Here is a 21,391-nt window from a genome sequence, read left to right as displayed (position 1 = left end):
TCAGTGGTGGAAGTATTTTCTTCCTCCTTCATACAAAGAACTGCACTTAAAATGTAGTATTTGCAGGATAGCATTATATGGAACAAAGGCATTAGATAGACATTTTATAGAATAAAGACTTTGGGAAGCTGAGAATATAGCTCAGTGGGAGAGCACTTGCCTAGTATGTCCCATTCCCAAATCTTTTACACACACACACACACACACACACACACACACACACACACACTTTGGTTCATTTCTCTTATCAGTGAGCTTTTAATAATTTATTCCCCGGTTCATTCCCCAGAATCTGTCAAAAATTTCTGGACACCTGATATCTCCTTGAATGTGATATTCTAATACACTTCATTTTCTAATGTTTAAATCATAACCAAATGTTACTTCTGAGTTTCAAAACTATAGTGATATAAACACTTAAGAATTACTTACTAAGGATGATCTTCCCTCTAGCTTCATACCCACAACTTCCAATTCTACCCCACAACATTTTCTTTCTTTCCTCCATTTTTTAAAAATGTCCTAGGACTCACTGGAAGTAAGTTGAGACATGATATCACTTGCATTAGAAAAAAGTTTGTTAAGATGCTTCCCCTAACAAAAAAACAAACAAAAATCTGTAAGGATTTAAATGAGTGAAGCTAAGCTCCATTGATTTTTGTGGAACTTGTGATTTTAAAATATCTTTAAAAAGATCATTTATTCAAATTATTCTGTTTGCAAATTAGTAAAAGCACTCATTATGTTTTTCAGAATGTATAAGCTATTATTTATTAAATAAACTTCAATCCAATTATTATTGAAATTGTTAATTTTGATGATTACACACTCAAAATGTGTCAGTTAGAAACACATTCTAAAGAAATTATAGGTGGAGGAAGCTCCATCCCAGGCGCCTAGGGCAGTGAAGCTCAGCTGGTGCCAGCACCCGGAAGGAAGCTCCCCCGCTGCCATCCCAAGCTCCTAGGGCAGAGAAAGTGAGCCACGTGGGTGCCAGAAGCACCCCCCGACACACACCGTGGAAATGAGAAGACACATAAACAAGCCTCAAAAACAGACTTCTGGATCACCTACAGCAACCCCAAAGGGAAACAAGATGGAACAATCTGATACTCAACCACCTGGACTCTCTGAACTGGCAACAAAAGAGGATCTGGGAAAAATTAAATCAGAAATAATTACTCAGATAACAGCAAAGATTGTGCTCATGGTGCAAGACATGATTAATAAATCTAGAGAGGACACAAATTAAAAAATAGAGGATCTGAGGAACATGATGGAATCCCAACATAGGAATCGAATGGAATCCATAAAACAGATACAAACAGATTTCCAAGAGATTAAAAACTCCATCGAAAGTCTGCGCAGCAGAATGAACCAATGTGAGGATAGAATTTCACATACAGAAGATAAGGTTGCAATTAGTGAGGAGGAAAATAAAAATTGCTTTAAAATTGTAAGGGAACATGAGAAATCAATCCAGCAGCTGCTAGACAATGCAAAGAAGAATAACATAAGACTGATTGGAGTCAATGAAGAAAGAGGAGAGAGTGCAAATGACATAAAAAAACTCTTCACAGAAGTGATGGCAGAAAACTTCCCAAGGAAGGGAAAAGAACTTGACATACAGATAAGTGAGGCATATAGGACTCCAGCTAGCCTTAATCAAAAAAAATCTACACATAGGCATATAATAGTTAGGATTCCAGAAATCCAACAGAAGAACAAAATTCTACAAGCAGTGAGAGAAAAGAAACAAATCACATACAAAGGAAAGCCCATCAGAATCACAGCAGACTTCTCAATGCAAACCCTCAAGGCAAGAAGAGCTTGGAGTGATGTATTTCAAGCCCTAAAGGAAAACAGCCTCCAACCCAGATTGATGTAGCCTGCAAAACTATCTTTCAAAATTGATGGAGAAATAAGATACTTTCATGATAGAGAGCACCTCAGGAACTTCATGAATACCAAACTGGCACTCCAAAAAATTTTAGACAATACCCTAGGAAAAGACAATGAGGATCACAACCCCAGGAAACTCAGCAGAATGAATCCATTGGGCATGACAAATTAAATGCAAAGGGGGAGAATCCAACAAAAAGAAAAACTCATGACAAGACTTTTAAAACTTTTGACTTCATCTCCCTAATGAGTGTATAGTTCAATCTTATTATTGTACTGATTAGTATTTTTCTGACTCTAGAATTGCACACCACTCCTTGTGCTGTACTGGTTATTTATCATCTTCTTATGTCTACATTTTAATTGGGTTGTCTATTAATGAGCTCTAAGAATTCTTTATATATTCTGCTCATAGGTTATATGCATTGTAAATATGGTCTGTTTAAGGACTACTTTTCATTTTAATGATGTCATTTAAAGTTCTAAATTTTGATAGAATCTCATTTATCAATTTTTTTCTTTTATACATCATGTTTTTTGTATACTAGGTAGTTCTTGCCTACTCTGAATTCATAAATATTTTCCCTTATAATTTCTTCTTAAAGTTTTATACTTTTAGTCTTTCTTATTTAGTTTCATAGATCCCTTCATGTTATTTTCATGTATGGAAATAAAGGGTTGAGGTTAATTTTTTACAAATGGATACCAGGTGTTCTAGTGCCATTTGCTGAAGACATTGTCTCTTCCTCAGCTCTTGAATTGAGTTTATATTCTATAAAATGCTAATATTAAATAATCTTTCAAAACTCAGTGGACCATATATGTGTGGTTCTATTTCTAGATTCTCTGTTTTATTCCAATGATCTATATGTCTTTCCTTACACCAACACTGCCTTGATTACTGTTGCTTTAGAAGAAGTCTTAAAATTGGGTGCTAAATGTCTTCCAACACTGTTTTTGTTTTTGGCTTTTCTGGGTCCTTTGTACTCCTAAATAACTTTTAAATTTCAATATCCAGTTCTTCATTTATAACAAGTATACACAGACCTGAATTTTTATATATACCTTGTGTTTTCTAATCCTGCTAAATTCAAGTACAAATTCTAGGGGCTCCTAGAGATTTCTTAGTATTTTCTCTGTAGATGATCATTTCATCTACATATAAAGATTTTGCTTCTGCCATGCCAGTCCTATCCTAGTTGTGTCATTTTATTGCCAAACTATTTTGGTTTAGACCTTTAGTTTCAAAGTCTAATGGACAGATGAAGAGTAGGCATATATGCCCTTGTTCCCTACTTTAGGGAGAAAGCATTGTATCATCTCCATTCATAGAAGGAATTTTTGTTGGAAGTATGGAGTACATGTCTTTGATCTGTTGAGAAGTTTCTGTTCTACTTCTAGTCTCCTGATAGCTTTTACCATGAACAGCTGTAGAATTTAGTACAATACTCTTTCTCCAATTAGTGACAGGATCATAAGGCTTTCTCCTTTCCTCTGTTAAAATGATTACTTTTGGGGGTGGATCTTCCCATGCTGAACCAACACTGCCATCCCTATAACAAAACCACTTTCTACATCCTGCCAGATCTGACTTCTAACAGTTTGTTTTGTTAAATTTCTATCTATGTTCATATTTTTTTCTTCTATTATCTTTATCCAGTTTTAGGATTAGCACAATGTTGATTTCCTAAAATGAGGGGAGAAGTGTTCCTTCTTTTTTCTGCTTTAAATGTTTGATATAATTTATCAATTAAAATGTTTATGAGCCTGCTGTTGTCATATAGGTAGGTTTTCAAGCTAGGAATATACTTTCTTTAATAGGTGCTATTCAAATTTTATATTTCCTCCAGAGTTAGTTTCATTAATTTGTCTTCTAAGTTACTTCTTAGAAGTTGTCAAATTTATTTCAAAAAAGATTTTTGTAATATGCTTTCTATATCCTTTTCAATTCTGTAAAATCTGTGGTAATGTCTCCTAGATCTTAATATTGTGATTTAAAAACTGTATAATTGATATTGTGTAACAGGAAGAAAAGGTCTAAAAGAGCAGGGGAATTGGGAGGGGTGGAGGAAGGGAAAAAAGGGAAAGGGAAAAATATGAGAAGAGGAAAAAAATGGAAACAAGGTCTTTGCAAATAGGGAAAGGTGGAGGGGGTGAAGGAAGGGCAAGGGAAGGGGAAAAAAAATAAGAACCAAGAGACTCCTAATGGTACAAGAGCCCAATGATGAATGTAACTGTATTTTATACCTAAAATGTACCAATAAAGTTAATGGGAAAAAAAAATTAAACCTGAAAGATATAATGCAAAAAAAAAAAATTACAGGTGAATTGTCATGATACACAGGATTTGCTTTAAAATATTCCAGCTGGAAAATAAGGCCAGATGAATGAAAATAAAATTGGCAAGATATTGATAATGGTTAAAGTTGGATGATAGATTCATAAGGGTTTATAATACTTTTTACTTTCATATGTGCTTAAAATTTTCCATAATACAATACTATAAAATTTCACACTATCATTCTGCTGTTCTTATTACACTGTCACCTTTTCACCTTCCCCAGTCACACTCCCAAGACAGAGATCCTACTGGGAAAATCCTCCTGACTCTCTCCTAGGGCGAGGAAGAAAGAACCAAAGGCCTGTGTGGATTCACCCAGGTGTCAAGACCTGTGAGCTACTGGTCTCTTCCCTAGCTTCCACCTTTCTCCTGAGATATAGGTGTCTCGTGAACACTCAGCAGGGTCCACATCTGATAATGAATTTTCTCACTTGTGAAGAACTTAAAGCTACAGGACTTTGTTCTAGACCATTACCTTTTAACTCTTGCAATTCTTAGGGTTATTTATGAATCTGTGCTTAAAATAGGTTGCAAGAACTGTGCAGATCATTTGCTGTGGGTCCTTTGGTTCTTGAGAATCAGGAAAAGTGCCAACTTCTTTATACCATAGTACCACAAAGAGCGAGAAGAATTCTTGGTGACCCCAGCTTTCACAGAAACAGCTTCCACATGTAGGATATTATTCTTAAACAAATAGGATAAAGAAGCATTCATAAGTAAATGAGATCTGAAATGATGACATTTGTCTTACACAAATACCACAAGGACACAGGTAGTTATAGGGCTTAATGAAGAAAAAAACTCATATATTTATAATTTTCCCAAATGAGTAGTAGTTGTAAAATAAATTAGAACTTTTTGCAATTAAAAAAGTATCAAAATGACAAAATTATAGTACATTCTTTACTCTCGTGGTGTGTTAGATTTATAGGTGCTGGGGAACATTTTAGTTACCCACATCTGGAAATCACATGGGCTGTCTTCTTAGAGTGCTTCCTTCAAAGTAATACCTTGTTTCAGTGACTGTTATCTGGCTTTAGGCCAGGGAGCTCCCAGAGGACAAGTTCACATGTCAGAGAGGCCGTCTCCTCGGGCAGAGGGACCTCAGTAAAGGCTTAAAACCTCTTGGTGAGGAGCCATGGAAAGGAAGAAAGCAAGTTAACCTGAAAATGGAAGGCTGCTTTCATAATAGCTGCTTTCAAATGTTTGAGGTATAATGTTATACAAAAGGGAGAGAACTATTCTATATAACTCAAGAGTGAGTAAAACCAGGAACCAAATTTTTCAAGGATGCAGACTTCATTTCAACCTGTAAAAAGCTTTCCTATAAGTACAGCAGTACTTTAGTGGAATAGCAGCATTTTCTGGGAAGGAAGGAAGTTATACTGCATAATTGAGTATGAGGGTTGTTTTATAGTGCTTCTCAAAACGTGGGCGTGGAATGGTGCTATGCCATACACTGCTTTTTTTTAACCTTGAGATGATCTTCACCTTATTCTCCACTTCCATCTTCTGTCATCATCTTCATCATCATCATCACTGAAAGCACTCTGCCACTGACCTAACACTCAGTATGTGATTTAAATTTTCATGACTTTTTTACTGCAGTTTTATTTCTAAGATCATGTTTCCTCTAAATGAAAACCATATTGTAAATACCAGGAAATTCTATTCCTATATTTAGAATACTTACAGAATTATGCATCAAATATTATGTGCCTATCTTTCATACTAACAGAGCTAGGATGATATCTATCCCAGATTCTCTTTTAATTACGGCGAGAACACTAAACACGACTTCTAGGCTCTTTACAGATATTTAAGTGAACAATATAGTGATATTAACTATGGTCACAGTGTTTTGCAACAGAAGCCTATGACCCAGTCATTTTGTGTAACTGGAACTTTATGCCTGGTGAATGTCAGCTCTTCGTTTCCTCCTCCCCACTGCCCTGGAAACCACCATTCTACTCTCAGTTTCGATTTCTTACATCTTTTGTAAGTCAAATTATGTGCAGTATTTGTCCTTCTGTGACTACCTTAGTTTCCTTAGGATAATGTCTTCAGAGTTCATTCATGCAGTCATGTATGACAGGATTTTCTTCACTGGAAGGGCCAAGTAATATTCTATTGTATGTATAAACTACCTTTTTTATCCACTCATTCATTAATGGACATTTATCTTATGTCCTTATCTTGACTGTTGGGAATGATGTTGCATGGAATATGGGTGTCCAAATAGTTCTTTGAAATCCTGATTTCCACATGTTTTTTGATACTCACCCCTGAGAGAAGGATCTTGTACCACACTGCGGATTATGTACTCCTTCTTTCATCAATAACAGCTTGCTGTGGTAGAAAATGTCAGTGGAAGCAAACAATGCCCTAGTGACATTCTTGGTAACATCAATTATTACTGCAATGGAAGTAATTCATCCAGTAAGTTGTTAGTGGGACTGCAGACTTCACAGTAATGAAATGATCACACTGAAAAATACAGATAAGTAGAAAGTCTCTTTTAACACTGAAATCTACATTTTGTTGTTTGAGGATACATCTCTGAAAGCTACACATCACCATAGTATAAAGTTGCCCCCAAATGCATCACTGCTACTCCCTGGAATGTATTATAGGAAATCTATTAATTGGATTTTCACTAGGCAGAGTATCCCAGAGGAATAAAAAACACATATTACATATGTGCATGTGCTTCTGTTTAAGAACATGAAGATTCTATTATGATTATAAAAGAAGGATTCATCTTAAAGTGCAACTGAATTAAAAGTTGGTCTTCATTAACATAAGTTTTTCCAAATGGTTTTTACTAAAAGTAATATTTTTGATATGTGGAGATCCAAAACACTTTTTATGTAGTGAGTGTCTTTACACAAAATCATTCATCAGCATCATCTCTGTGTACAGCTATGCAGGTTGTACACTGCACATAGCATGGGCAGGAGGAGCAAGTGGAGACTGAACTACGGCCCTACATGGTTACTTAGCCATCAGCCCTGAGAAAGGACCTGCATCAATTCCAGGGTGACACACCTGCCCAGTTTGTGCAGGATTAAATAGGACTCTCCGGGGCAGTTAGCACAGTCCTCAGCAAACCTCCCTAGTCAGGGCACAGCCATGCCTTGAAGGCTGGCTTTAGCCTTGGCATTGCGGTCCAGAACTGTGGAGCTGAAGTCCAGCACTGATGACCACATCACCTCTTCTCTCCTTATGTTCTCTAGATGAAAGAACCGTGTAACCACGCCGGCATCCTGACCAAGCCCGATCCAAGAACCTTCTGGACTAATGATGATTCAGGTACAGGGGTGTGGTGGGGAAGGCCCCCTGGCCTTAGGTGCCCAGCCTGCATTCTGCATTACCTGCTCGCCTGCTTGTGCCTGGCCCAGTGTCTCACTGTCAATTTTGTCATCACAAAAGTCCTTTTGTCTAGTCCCTTTCTCTTGTGTCTAAAGTGTCCAGCCTGTCAGGTACAGCTTTATGGAGGGTGAAGCATGTTCAAGTATGAAAGGAACAGAGGAATGAGTCTATTTCCTGGAATGGAGATGAGTAGAATAAAGTGGGCAAATACACTGGCTTCAGCTTCTCCTTGAGAATGAAGAAGGGATTTACAAACCTAACATGAATCACACTTCAGAATACCTATGGGAGGGCAAGTATAACTCAGACTGTGAGATCCAGGGATATGAATGAGTCTGATCAAAATCAGGGGAACGCCCTTTGTGAGATCAGAGCATATGCTTCAGGTTATATAATTAAAAATTAGACAAAGGGTAGCGGATGTTGTTATAGGAAAGAGGACATCTTTTTATTTGTTTTCACAAACCCGTGCAACTTGAGGCTAATTGCACAAAGCTGACACTAGAAATCAAAAGGGGAGGTGAACCAAAAGGAGCTAAAACAATTAAGAGAGTGATAATAGAGCTTTCGCCCTTTCTAATTAAATAAGGCCAACTGAAATAGAAAACTAGTGCCGAAACCTAATATTTGTATTAGGCCTTACACTTTTACAAAATGTGCTGACAAAACTCTAGTGTTTGCAGCAATTCTGTGAAATAAGAGCGGGAGTCTATCCTCAGTATCCTTAGGAATGAGCTAACAAACTAAAATGGGTGTCTGACACATCCAAAGCTCAGAGCCAGAAAATACCAGGGTGGGGAGCAGGGCAGAGAGCTGTGTTCCCCATTCTGTTTACTTCCTAGGCAGGACCACCTCTTCTGTGAGAAGCAGCTTGGGCTACATCTGTGCTTTAATCTTCTCTCCAGAAAAGAGCGTCAGTCTATGCCTATTAGAGAAAACAGGAGGACTTGAGAAGGGGAATAAAAAAACTCTCTGAAAGCTTTTTTTCCCCAAAAGACCAGGTTTAGGGTCTAAACTTACTATCAATTTTAGCTGTCAAAATTTTTTTTCTGTTTTATGTATGTCTTGTGAAAAAAGATGAAGAAACATGAAAGTGAATTGGCCTACTGATATCATCATTTCGATCCATTAGCTGTGTAACTTCACAATAAACAAGCAATCTGCTGTTTAATGCCTCTATTAAGATCTACAGTACATGTGTTGTGAAGAAGCAAAGTAGTATTATGCATTCTTATTAAAAAGGAAATGCTTCTTGATGTTATGTAAATAGAATGAAATGGGAGGAAATCCAGTAAAGGAGAAATCAGAGAGATAATGCTTGGATGCTTTTTGGAGCTGCAGAATTAAGTTACAAGAAAAACTAATGCAGAACATGTACTTTTTAAACTTTTAATGATTTTTGGGTCGTCAATGGGGTTACAGAGATGCAACATACCTCCTGTAGCAGTTCATTGAATGAAGATCTTTCTGGATCACTAACTCATAGAGGAGGATCCATGTCTAGAGGGATTTTATCTTTTTGTCTAGTTTTTCAATCAGTTATTGAGATAAGAGTATTAAACTCTCCACCTGTACTGGTGAAATTGTGCTATGAATCTTTAATTCAGTCAAGTTTTGTTTCATATGTTTTGAAGCCTTGTTATTAGGTACATATGATTGTTATGATTTCCTGATAAATGATCATATTATCATTAGGAAACATTCTTCTTTATCTCAGTCAAAAGTCTTTGTTTAAAGTCTGTATTTTCTGATATTAGTATAACTAGTCCAGATTCCTTATACCTTCCCTTCATATGGAACATCTTTTCTACTCATTTACTTTCAAACTATCTGTGTCTTATAGTTAAAGTGCTTTTCTTATAGAAAGGTTTTCTTTAAAAATCCTACCTGAAAATCCTTAGTTTTTACATGTAATGTTTAGACCCCTTATGCTTAATGCCATTGTTACTGTCCCTGTCTCCCTTTAGACAGGGTCTCACTACATAGTCCAGGCTAGCCTTGAACTTTCTGTGTAGCCTAAGCTGACCTCAAGCTTGTGATCCTCTTCCTCAGCCTCTTGAGCACCAGAGTTACAGGTATGTATCGCAATGCCAGAAATACCATTGTTGTTAGAGACTTAGCTCTACCATTTTGCTCTTTTCTACATATCCCTTCTCTTCTTTGACTGTTTTTCTTTTTCACTTCTAGGATTACTTGAATACTTTTTAGAATTTAATATTAATTTGTCTATTAATTTTTCTAGCTACATGTCCTTGCATTAGATTTCTACTGGTAGATCTAGAGTTTATAATAAATAACTAAATTTTCACAGATGATTGCCAAAAACTTGAAATAAAATTGGTCCATTGCCCCTCCTCCACCTTCATCCTTCATATTATGGTTGTCACTTTTATTACTTCTACATGTGAAAAAGAAACAATGTATAATGTATTTAAAGTTAAACAAAAGAAGGCTATCTTGTGTATGCATCATTTCTGACAGTCTTCATTTGTTCCTGAAGATACGGTTTTCTCTCATATCATTTCTCTTTCACCTAAAACATTTTCTTTAGCATTTCTTATAAAGCAAGTCCTCTGGCAATGAAATATTTTAGAGTTCTTTTATCATCATAATATGCTTTCATGAGTAAAAATATCTTCATTTCATTCTTGAAGTATGTTTTTGGATGATCTTTTTTTTTTTTTTTTTTGGTACTGCGGATTGAATTAGGGACCTTGTGCTTGTGAGGCAGGCACCAGAACCACTCAGCTAAATCCCCAGCCCTTGATCTTTTTCTTCTTATATTACTTCAAGGGTGTTAGTCCATGTTTCTTAGTCTTTAGAGTTCCTGATAAGAACTCAGCAGTGTTTAAGTCTTTCAATCTTGAATGTAATGTATTGTCTTTTATTAGGTGCTCTGTTGTTTTTGTTTGTTTGTTTGTTCTGGTACCAAGGATCCAACTCGGGACCTTGTGCTTTAAATGCAGGCACAGTGCTGCTGAGCTGAATCTTCAGGCCTATGCAATAGTTTTCAGGATGTAGACATCTCAGGCTGAGGAAGCTAAATCTTCTTCTATTCTACTAATCGTTTTCTTAAATTTGCATCTGAAGGATGCAGATTTTGATCCTGTGATTTCTGCACTGCAGTGTGCCCTTCCTTGTGCATATCAGCACTCTAGGCCCAACTTCTAACTGCCTCAGTTTTGCTAAGTGCAAACAGCGGCCACAGCAACTCCATAGCCACCCTCCTACTACATGCAAATTTTGACCCTGCTAATATATTCTTTACAAGGCCAAGGTTCTAGTCATTACCAACCGAGTGCATTTTATTATTGTAACTTCTCCAAATTCTTGAAGTAATTTTAATACAACGATTCTGTCATTTTGCTTGAAAAATATTTCCAGCAGTTAGAATATTACCATTAAAAGCCAGCCTCATCAGAGTATTTTATTTAGTCTAAAGTATAGTTCCTTTATACTCAGTTTGTTTGTTTATTATTTTGGTATTTTGAGGCAGGGTCCAGGCTAGCCTTGAATTCAAGGCAATCCTCCTGCCTCAGCCTCCTGGATTACAGGAGTGTGCCACCATGCCCAGTTTAGACTCAGTTTTAAAAGAATTGTGTATTAGGTGAAACTATTTCACATTGCTTAACAGAAATAGAAGCTAACAAAAAATACTTTTTAAGAACTAAAGAGTGATGAAGATTAGCTAGTGGGATTGCTTAAATTTTCACACTTAATGTCTTTTTATCTGAGCGCGAGAGGACAAGACTGGCATGCTCAGTTGCCATATGCAGATATCGGTACATAGTTGGAGGGGGGGAAAGTCATTTTTAAAGTCTTTTTTTTTTCACAGTTATAATCTAAAAGTGGCATGTGCTCATGATAAGCAAAAAAAAAAAAACAAGCAAGAAAGAAAAAAGAAAGAAAAGGAAGAAAGAAAAAAACAAAAGAGAGAAAGAGGAAGGGGGGGGGAGAAAGAAAGGGGAAATCCAGAAAGGAAGAAAAACTAATCACCCACAATCTCACCACCCATACTTTTGCTCATTGACTTGTATCTCTCCTGCATTCCCAGCACTTGTTCAGATATTAGGCAAACAGGCTGCGCGAGTTTAGGTTCTTTCCTGTTAGATTTGTTTTTAGGCTTTGAAACCTGAGTTGTTTGTTTGGGTACACCTTTGTTTTCCATTTGTCTCACCTGCAGTGGCTGGTAATAGTCTTTAAATTAGAATTTCAAGGTAGGATGAGTTTTCTCTCTCACTTTCAAAATGTGTTTTCCCAGTACTGTTACTGGCAACACACATAACGCCCTCTGCTTAGAGGAAGTAAGCCAATGCAGTAGCTAAACAGTAAGGTTTCTTTCAAAGGCCTTTATTTTAGCTGGACACTTGTTTCTCTAGTTAGGAAAACATAACTCGTGGTGTTCTTCCTGGACTTTTACCTGAAGTCTCCTTTTTACAAGACAATTCTAAAATTGTATTTCTTTCAAGCAAAAATTAACGAGCCAGAATCATAATTGCATCCTTGTTATCTCAGACACTTGGAAGGTTGAGGCCACTCAACCAATTCAAAGCCACTTTGGGCAACTTTGCAAGACCCCATCTTAAAATACCAAATAAAAAGGCTGGGGGGCCGGGGATTTAGCTCAGTGGTTCTGGCACCTGCCCCACGACCGCAAGGTCACGAGTTCGATCCCGGTACCAAAACAAAAAGGGGAGCTGGGGATGTAGCTCAGTGTATAGCGCTTGCCTAACATGGCTCAGGCCCTGATTCAATCCCCCATATCTAAAAAACAAAACAAAAGAAAAAAGATTGTGCAAATTTTTCCCAGAGGGAAAATTTTAACTCCCTTACATTTCCAGAATTATGCCTTGTTTCTTCATAATTTATCATATTTTAAAATTTGGCCTAAATTTCTGGGAACATAGAAATCACCATAAAGTAGCATGTTTATATATTTATTCAGGAGCAGTAATAGTTTATGTATCAAATGTACAAATGAAATGATTCATAGTTTAAATACATATGGGCTATAGAAATATTTTAGTATTTCACAGAATATGTAAAATGAAAGCATTAAAATAATATAAATAGGAGGAATTCATTACATAAATTTTTCAAAATGAAGAAAATGATTTCTAGATTTTGTTTCTTAAAAAGCAAACATTCTCATACTTACATCTATGAAACTGTTGCTTTGGCCTCCAAAGTACTGTATTATCCAGCAAAAAAAGGGGACTATGATAAACAGTGACCGTGATTTGCTTGCATAGGAAATTACTATCTGGTATATGTTGGCCACTGTATTCATAGTAGATTCTGCCTGTTGATATTACAGGTAAATCATTTAGTAAAAATTATGTGGATACGTAAAGATTAACGAAACTGACCTCATTTGCTCAAATCATAAGTACAACAACAGTGGCTATTTCAGTAATAAAGTCATCTTACACTCAGTGAAGAATTCCAAAGTCACACAATGCCATCAAAGGGTGAAGGCATGCATCGGACAGGACAAGAGCACAATCATAAGAATCTGAAATTATCCTTTAGCCTAATTCTTGAATCCCTCCACTGAATTAAACATGAAAACTCTATCCAAAGATTGATTTCCTGAGAGACTTTGATTTTAACTTTAAGTGAATGTTTAGCTGCATCAGCTGCCATTCAGACTATTTTTGCTTTTTCTGTGTTAAAACTTGATCAATAATGACTTCAACATAATAATAATTGTTGACATTCTTGTTTAACCCAATGAAAGTCATCAGTCATAACATTTTACACAAAAAAATAAAAGACTCTCTTCAGATACAGGTTGTCACATGCCAAATACAAATAAAAGCATAGTATTATCATGCAGAGCGGTGAGAAAAAATGTACCACATCTCAAGTTAGAATCACCAACTCCTTACCTATTTCCTACTAAGCCCTAAAATAGTTTTTAAGATATGCAGTGTGGCACATGTACAAATGTGTTGGAAGAAACAATTACAATTGGCTCTCCCCAAAATAAGGCAGAGGGAAGATCATTTTGAAGGTCTCACTGAAGACTTAATCCATTAGGAGGACACAGATACACAGTGTGTGCTGTTTTTGTGCAACCTCTAATTCTCCAACTGAGACTTTTGGAAATCGAACTTGGCATCCATTTCCTCCATCTTAGAACTGGTAGCCACAATCATTCTCAGTTCCCTGAATCCCGTATTTTCCTGGCAACCCAACTTACATGGGAATGAGATGACCAGCAGGCCATGCACATAGCAGCTTAGTGACACAATCTGTTGTGGTCAGTGTCAGGAAATTGTTAGACCTCCTGAGTTTGTCACAGATGTCAATGCTGATGAGGCCTAGGTGACTTTCGGCAAATTATTTCACCTTTCTGTTCTTCCCTTTCTTCCTCCCAAATGGAATAGTAATGATAGATCATAGAGCTTTGTGAGGTTTAAAAGAGATAATGCAGTAAAGTTGCTTAGAACTGTGTAACATATAATTAGTGGCCAATTTTTGTAAGCTCTTATTTGGAGAAAGAATTATGTCATTTACACAGGATTGTATTTATGCAGGATTATTGTGGGTTGAATGCATAATACATTTAATTTTATCATTATTGTTCCTATTTGATACCCTACTGGACCTATAGTTTGTTTTTTCTCCCTGAACCATGCAGCTTATCACTTACTTTATTGCATTATCTGGGGTTCCAGACACAAGAATGATAAGGTGTCTGGGAATAGACACATGCTGGCCCTAAAATCCTCAAGCTGGACAAAACATTAGATATTTCCTAGTCATTTGGATAAAATATCTACCTCATTGTTTTTCTTTTTCTTTTTTTGGTATCAGAAATTGAACTCAGGACCTTGTACATGCCAGGCAGATATGGCACTGCTGAGCTAAATCCCCAGCCCTTTTCTTCTTATTTTAATTGCTTTTAACCTTTAAAGTTTTAAAGATATAACCAACCAGGTGTGAGTAGTAGGAAATATTTTCCAACACTTCATGCTCAAATTTGAGATTCTGCTCTGGGGTAAAACAATCCCTTCACTGTTTATAAGGCTATTCCTGTGTTGCAATAATTCTCACTCCGTGTTTTTCCCCTGTATGCCTCCATTCAATCTTGGCTGCCACAGTCAAACACAAAGAATCACGAGAACATTTTCTTTTTTGCATCTGTAGTGGAAACTTTAGCAGAAAATTGGGAATTCTTATGCCAGATTCTGTAAACAAAAAGCACTTAGTTTTGTATGACTTTAACCATTTACAGTGGTTTAGAGGGCTCCAAGTTGAAGGATGAGTTACTTATTCCAGTGAAATGTCATTTCTAAACTCTTCTGTTAAAAGACACTAGAGTTATGCTTGTCTAGCATTTGAATTATGTTTGGCAGTGAAAAATACGTCAAATCTGATCTGCACAGTTGTCCTATGTCCAAATGTGTGCATGTGTCACTATAAACTCAGATTAGCTCAACACAGGGAAGCTACCCTCCCCTCTTTGTGTAAATTAAGGGTTTAGCCTTCTGAAGCTTTACAAATAGAACAAAATCTGTTGCTGCTTTTGTGGAGTTCACAAATTTCTCTTTCTCTTTGTTCTAATAAAAATTACTTGTTATTTCTGCTGCTGTTCTAAAGTGTTTCAGAATGGGTAATTTTTCTGATTCTCAGAATTTTCGAGATATTTTCACATGGTATAAATGTAATTGCTCTTCCAGTTACAATGGGATTCCATTCAGATTATCCAACACTTGGGAGTTTGAAGCAGGAGGATCATGTGTTCGAGTCTAGCCTGGACTCCGTAGAGAGTTCAAGGTCAGTCTAAGCAATGTAGTGTGAGCCTTCTCTCAAAAAAACAAAACTACAACTTTTAAAAACAAGTCTTATTGTAGGACCAGGAATTTAGCTCAGTGGTTCTGTGCCTGCCTCACAAGCTCAAGATCCTTAGTTCAATCGCTGGTACTGGAAAGAAAAAAAAAAAACTAAATATAAAAAGCAAATGCTATTGTAAATTGAAAATATCCTAAGTTGAAAATGGATTTAATGCACATAGCCTACCACACATTAGAGCTTAGCCTATTCTACCTTAAACATGGTCAGAACATTTATGTTAGTTAGCCCAGAGGTGGCCATCATAAGAATCATACTACATATTGCTAGCCCATGAAAATATAAAAGGTTTTAAGAATACAGTTATTACTGAATGTATGTCATGAAGTTGAAAAATCTTAAGCCATTATAAGTTAGCAATTGTGTATTTTCTTATGCCTATTTTACCCAAATCCTTCATGCCAGTATCTTTGATTTTCATAGTTTTACAAGAGATTTCAGTTGAGCTAAAATGATAGCAGCAAATTTTCCTCACTAAAAGATATAAAAATAATAGATTTAATGCAATGTCATAATTTTAGTGAAGTCATGTTTCTCATATTTTAATGACTCTTTTCTATTGCATTAGTTTACATCAAATTAATATGTCAGAGGATCAAAAAATGTAAAGTAAAAAATGTAATGTAATGGATGTAATGGATGTTAATGCAACTAAAGTTAAAATATTCTAATATATAGGGCCGGGGATTTAGCTCAGTGGTTCCGTCGCCTGCCTTGCAAACACCAGGTCCCGAGTTTGATTCCCGGTACCAAAAAAACAAACAAACAAACAAACAAAAATATTCTAATATATTTCATTAGTTTGAATACGCTGAAATATTCAACATTTAACAGCTTTTTTTCCCCCAAGAAGGGTTCCTCATAATACAGGAAATAAAATGCTGTTAAAACTTTCAAGAAATTAAACTTGAGTTTATTTGAACAAAGAATGATTCTCAAATCTGGCAGCCTTCAGAACTAGCAGTGGTTCGGGGAACTTTGCTGGGTAATAGGTGGGCAAGGAGTATTTATAGACAAAAAATGGAGTTGAGGTACAGGAAATAGCTTGATAGTACATATCTCTCAGTTTGCCTTATTTGGATATGGTCTGATCAATTGGCAGCCTGTGATTGGTGGAAGGAGGGCTGCTGTGATTGGCTGAGATCCAGCTAGTTGTTACCAAAACTACATAAGGTACTGTATTACTAAATCAGACTTTAGTTTACATACTAAGTTAAGTGCGGTCCCTCAGGTATGGATTCAAGATATGAAGGTTGCCTCTAACTAAATTTAATTTAATTTAACAATACAAAAAAAATTTACCATAGGCAAAAATAGAGAAAAAGATTTTGGACTTTTGTTCTTAATAACAGGAGTATTTTTTTCACTTAGATAAAATATAGTTTTTAACATTTGAAAAAAAATTGTTTTATATCTTAAAAATTGTATATAATAAGGAAAATAAGCCAATAAATAGTAATGAAAACAGGCCATCCCAGGAACGAAGTGGTTCACAGAGAAGGTCAGGTGAGGGGTAGGGTGAGAGAGACTAAGGATTAGAGTAGACTGTATGGGGATAGAGGGGCGTAGGGAGATGAACTTGGTGTGAACAGGGATCCTCAGAGTTGAGACTAGTTTTAGGGAGGAGGCTTCCAACAGACTCATTTCCCACTTGAAATTCCTCTTTTTTATGAAGGTGTGAATTGACAATAGATAGAAAATACAAATGGACTTAGGAAAAGTTGGCTCAAGTACACTGAGGTCATTGGAATACACTTCAATGAGCAATGTAGCTGTCTGAACCCTGACCCTCCCTTTTCAGAAATTTGTGGCAATCAGCTCTTTCCACTGATTGAAATGTTGGTTCTTAGAGGAAAATTTTATATTAATAGCTAGGTTGTGTTGTTCTTGTGGGTTTTAGATTACATAACCGACTTGAGTTTTCAAATTGTTCTTCCATACCTAATCTCATCTGACCTTTCCAACCACCCAGTGAGATTAACAAAATGAGTGTTAACCCTGAGGATACTTGAAGAAGTTAAGCACTTTTCTCAGAGTTAAATGTTGAATCAAAAATACTGAAACAGACATGAAGGGTCAGATTTCCTGGAAACTCCTCTAGTTTTCATTCTGTTTCTTCAAAAGAGTTAACAGTGGAACTGTGCAATGAGAATAGCCTGAATTGGACACAAGTGTTTGGAGAAAAGGCATTAAAGGATGAGATTTAAACTGGTACACAATCTTGTCAGTGGACCCAGGGAGCTGGGGATGGTTGAAGATTCAGAAAATGTAGGCTTTGTTTCACAGGAATGAAACATATTGTCTCCCTTTCAGCTCTCTGCTAGGTTCTATAGAGAAGCAGGCAAATTTCAGAAAAATAAATTGGACAAAATGTGAGTAGAATATGAATGAAACAGTGTAAACACAAGTCAAAATGATGATAGGTGTCTTCAAATATGTGAAGGACTATCCTTTAGAACAGATAAACATGCAGATTATGGGTAGTCTCTGATTTATGACGTCCAAGTTAATGATTTTTTTTTTAACTACAGTTGGGTGAAAGTGATTCCTAAGTAATAAGACAGAACCAAAATATCAAATATCATGGAAACTCCTCCAATTCTATTTCTATTGTTTCAAAAGGTAAAAATAAGACTCTTAAGACTAAGAATATGTTCAGTAGAAACTGTACTTTGAATTTCAAACTGATCTTTTTCTGGGCTGGCAATGTGTGTGATATAATGCTCTCTCATGATGCCCAATACTAGGCTGAGCTAGGCAGACTAAACCAAGCTATGATCTATAAGCTAGGTGTATATATATATATATATATATTTTTTTTTTTTTTTGAAACAGGCTCAAAAAGTTCAGGCTGGCTTTGACGGCACTGTACGTATAACCCAAATTGGCCTCAAACTCATGATCCTTCTGTCTCAGCCTCCCAAGTACTAGCATTATAGGCATCCACCATGACATCCAACATTATATATTTTTTTCAACTTACGATATTTTTAACTAGGTTAATAAGATATAACCCTGTGATTCAGGAGAACTGCACTTTCCTGGCTAAAAAATAGGGGTTGTGTTGTCAGAAATGCCTAGATTTGCTTTCTAGCTTTGCCATTACTAACTACATCATGTCACGCTTCATGTCTGTAAGCTGCATATCTTAAGAATATATGAGATAGCTAACATTTTCATAGAGTCATTATAGGGGTTAAGTAGAAGTTGCATAAAGAACATTGAGCATAGCGTTGGACACTTAGTATAACCAGTCAGTGATTGTTCACTAGTAAAATAGATGATCCAAACTGGAAGTTTCAAAGAGGAGTATGTTCATTTCCGCTTATTGGTATGTCCATAGGATCAGTATTGCATCTGGCATGAGAATGTGCAAGTCATTCCTTTAAAAACTTCAATGAGTATATTTGAGCTTAGCCCAAAAAAGAACAGTTAGTGCTATCTGATCGTGGTAGAGACTACTTTTGGCATAGAGATAATGTCAGTGAGAATTTAGGCAAGCCCTCAGTAAATGGCTATCAAGAATATTTTAGGGAGACTCATCTTCCTTAAGGAATCTTTGATACCAGTAGAGTCTGTTCATGATTCTGTGATGCATGTGAATTGGGTTGGTAGTGCTATTCCACTAAAAACTCCTGCTTTAGTGTATATAATAGTTTCAAACTTTAAAATGAAAAGAAGCCCAGCATGGTGATGCATGCTTATAATCTGAGAACTCAGGAGACTGAGTGCAGGAGGATCTCCTCAAGTTTGAAGCCAGCTTGGGTTACGTAAAGTTCAAGGCCAGCCTGAACTACATAGTGAGACCTTGGCTCAAAAAACCAAAACACAGAACAAAAAGAGGAAAAGCATTTACTATGACAGCTATGAACTGTCCTCCCAACACATAGACACAGCTCTGAGGTGAACAGTGTGTGAACACAGAGCAGTTATTTACAGAAAGGACACTATTCTGTTATGACCTAGCCACATGCCTCCACCCAATCTTTTTGTGAGACAAATGACCAGAAAGTAAGTTGAGAAAATCAGAAAGGATTGCTCTCAGAGGAAAAATAATTGGCTTACCTGGAGAAGGATAAGATCTTAGATTCCCTAATATCATTTTCTCACAAGGCTATGTGTTTTAGACACTTTCTGTATTATTCTTGGAAACAATCTGGCTTTGTTTAGTGTCTTTATTACTGCTGTGTTCCTCTTGGACATCTATATGTAAATATAGTTTCCAATATTCTTAATCTGTACAATATCAATTCTAATTTTCTAAAAGTATTTTTTAAAAAGATAGAAAAAGAATAGCAGCCAGGTGTGGTTGCCCAGCGCTCGGAGTAATCCCAGCAGTGTGAAGGCTGAGACAGGAGGATTGCAGAGTTCGAGGCCAGCCTGGACTACACAGTGAGTTCAAGGTCAGTGTGAACTACATAGCAAGACCTTGCATCCAAAACAAAAAACAAAGCAAAAAGAATAGCATATGGAGGATATTACAAAGTCCCTATGAACTTTTCAGAAACCTATAATCTTCAAAAGAATGAAAGTCCTAAGCAAAGAAACGGAGCAGTTGGAAGAGATGAGAAGAAGGCAGCAGAGAAGAGTGCCTCGTAGGAGTAGCACCAGAGCTGTGAATGTGCGGCCATCTTGGCCCTTTGTTTATTTGCTCTCATAAGAAAGAAGAAAGTCAGAAGACAGAGGACCACGAGTGATGCGTACAGGAGCGGCTCGTAGGTTAAAAATTACAGTGTTTACAGTGTGCTCAAGAAAGAGAGGAAAACACTTTTGGTAAAATCAGGGCTTACTGAATGGAACCTACTGGTTGGATTTATGTTGGTGTATAAGAAGAGATAGGAAAAACAAGATTTGAAGAATGAATTTCAGATGGTCTATCATGATAATCTGTTTGTGTTCAAGGCTTTGGAATTTTAAGCAATAGTGTATGTGTTATAAAGTAGAAGTGTATATAATAATTGATGAAAATAATATTGTCTCTTTGAAATGGTCATTTGCTCTAAATGAATAGAGAATGGTGTCATTTTAAACAGTTCTATAAACAAATGGCAAATAACATTATAATAGTAACTTTGTTAAGTGACCATATTTACTTAATTTAGAAGGTTAAATATTCATGATCCCCATTTTTTGCTGACATGTTTAATTTCTTCTTTTTAATTCTCTTGTGGTTTTATGTAGAAGCTCATGGCATTCTTTTAGACTTCATTCATAGCTTTTGCAAAGTGGCTGTTATGAAACAAAGTTAATGTTATCACACACATTATATATATACATAGACATAGACATATACTATACCAAGGACTTAATATATCTGAATCCTTCAATTAAAAACCATTGAACAATGGTTTTGAAAGATTAAATTTTGTCTGTTGAAAAGGCAAAGCAGGGAGTATCACAATCCCCGACTTTAAATTGTACTACAAAGCTATAGTGATAAAAACAGCATGGTACTGGCAAATGAACAGACCAGATTAATGGAACAGACTGGAGGATGCAGAAACAACTCCAGACATACTCAACCTCCTAATCTTTGACAAAGGAGCCAACCACCCTCAATTGAAGAAAGATGGCCTCTTTAATAAATGGTGCTGGAAAAACTGGCTTTCCAAATGCCAAAGATTGAAACTAGACACATATCTTTCACCATGCTCTAACCTGAAATCCAAATGGAACAAATATCTAAATATTAAAACAGAAACACTTAATCTGCTGGAAGAGAGACTAGGTAGAACACTTTAGCACATGAGTAGGCAAAGACTTCATGGACAAAACCCAGACCTCAGGAGAAATATTACAAAGAATCAACAATAGGGACCTCATCTTATTAAAAACCTTTTGCGCAGCAAGAGAAACCACCAACAGAGTGATAAGACAACCCACAGAATGGGAAAAAATTTTTACCAGCTATTCAGA

The 21,391-nt window shown here is 36.3% G+C and overlaps 1 protein-coding gene across 1 annotated transcript in view; it reads left to right on the top strand.

Moving 5' to 3' along the window:
* Sgk1 (serum/glucocorticoid regulated kinase 1) overlaps nt 1-21,391 on the top strand; it is a 128,455-nt gene that overhangs the window by 87,387 nt on the left and 19,677 nt on the right. Inside the window, exon 3 of the mRNA XM_004874826.4 lies at nt 7,480-7,555. Coding sequence (XP_004874883.1) covers nt 7,480-7,555 — 76 coding nt within the window. The remainder of the gene's footprint in view (nt 1-7,479; nt 7,556-21,391) is intronic.

Source organism: Heterocephalus glaber, unplaced genomic scaffold (genome assembly GCF_053883595.1).
Source record: "Heterocephalus glaber isolate CG9 unplaced genomic scaffold, H.glaber_assembly_v1.0 deba00001550, whole genome shotgun sequence".
Lineage (NCBI taxonomy): Eukaryota > Metazoa > Chordata > Mammalia > Rodentia > Bathyergidae > Heterocephalus > Heterocephalus glaber.
This window is presented reverse-complemented; position numbering and strand designations above follow the sequence as displayed.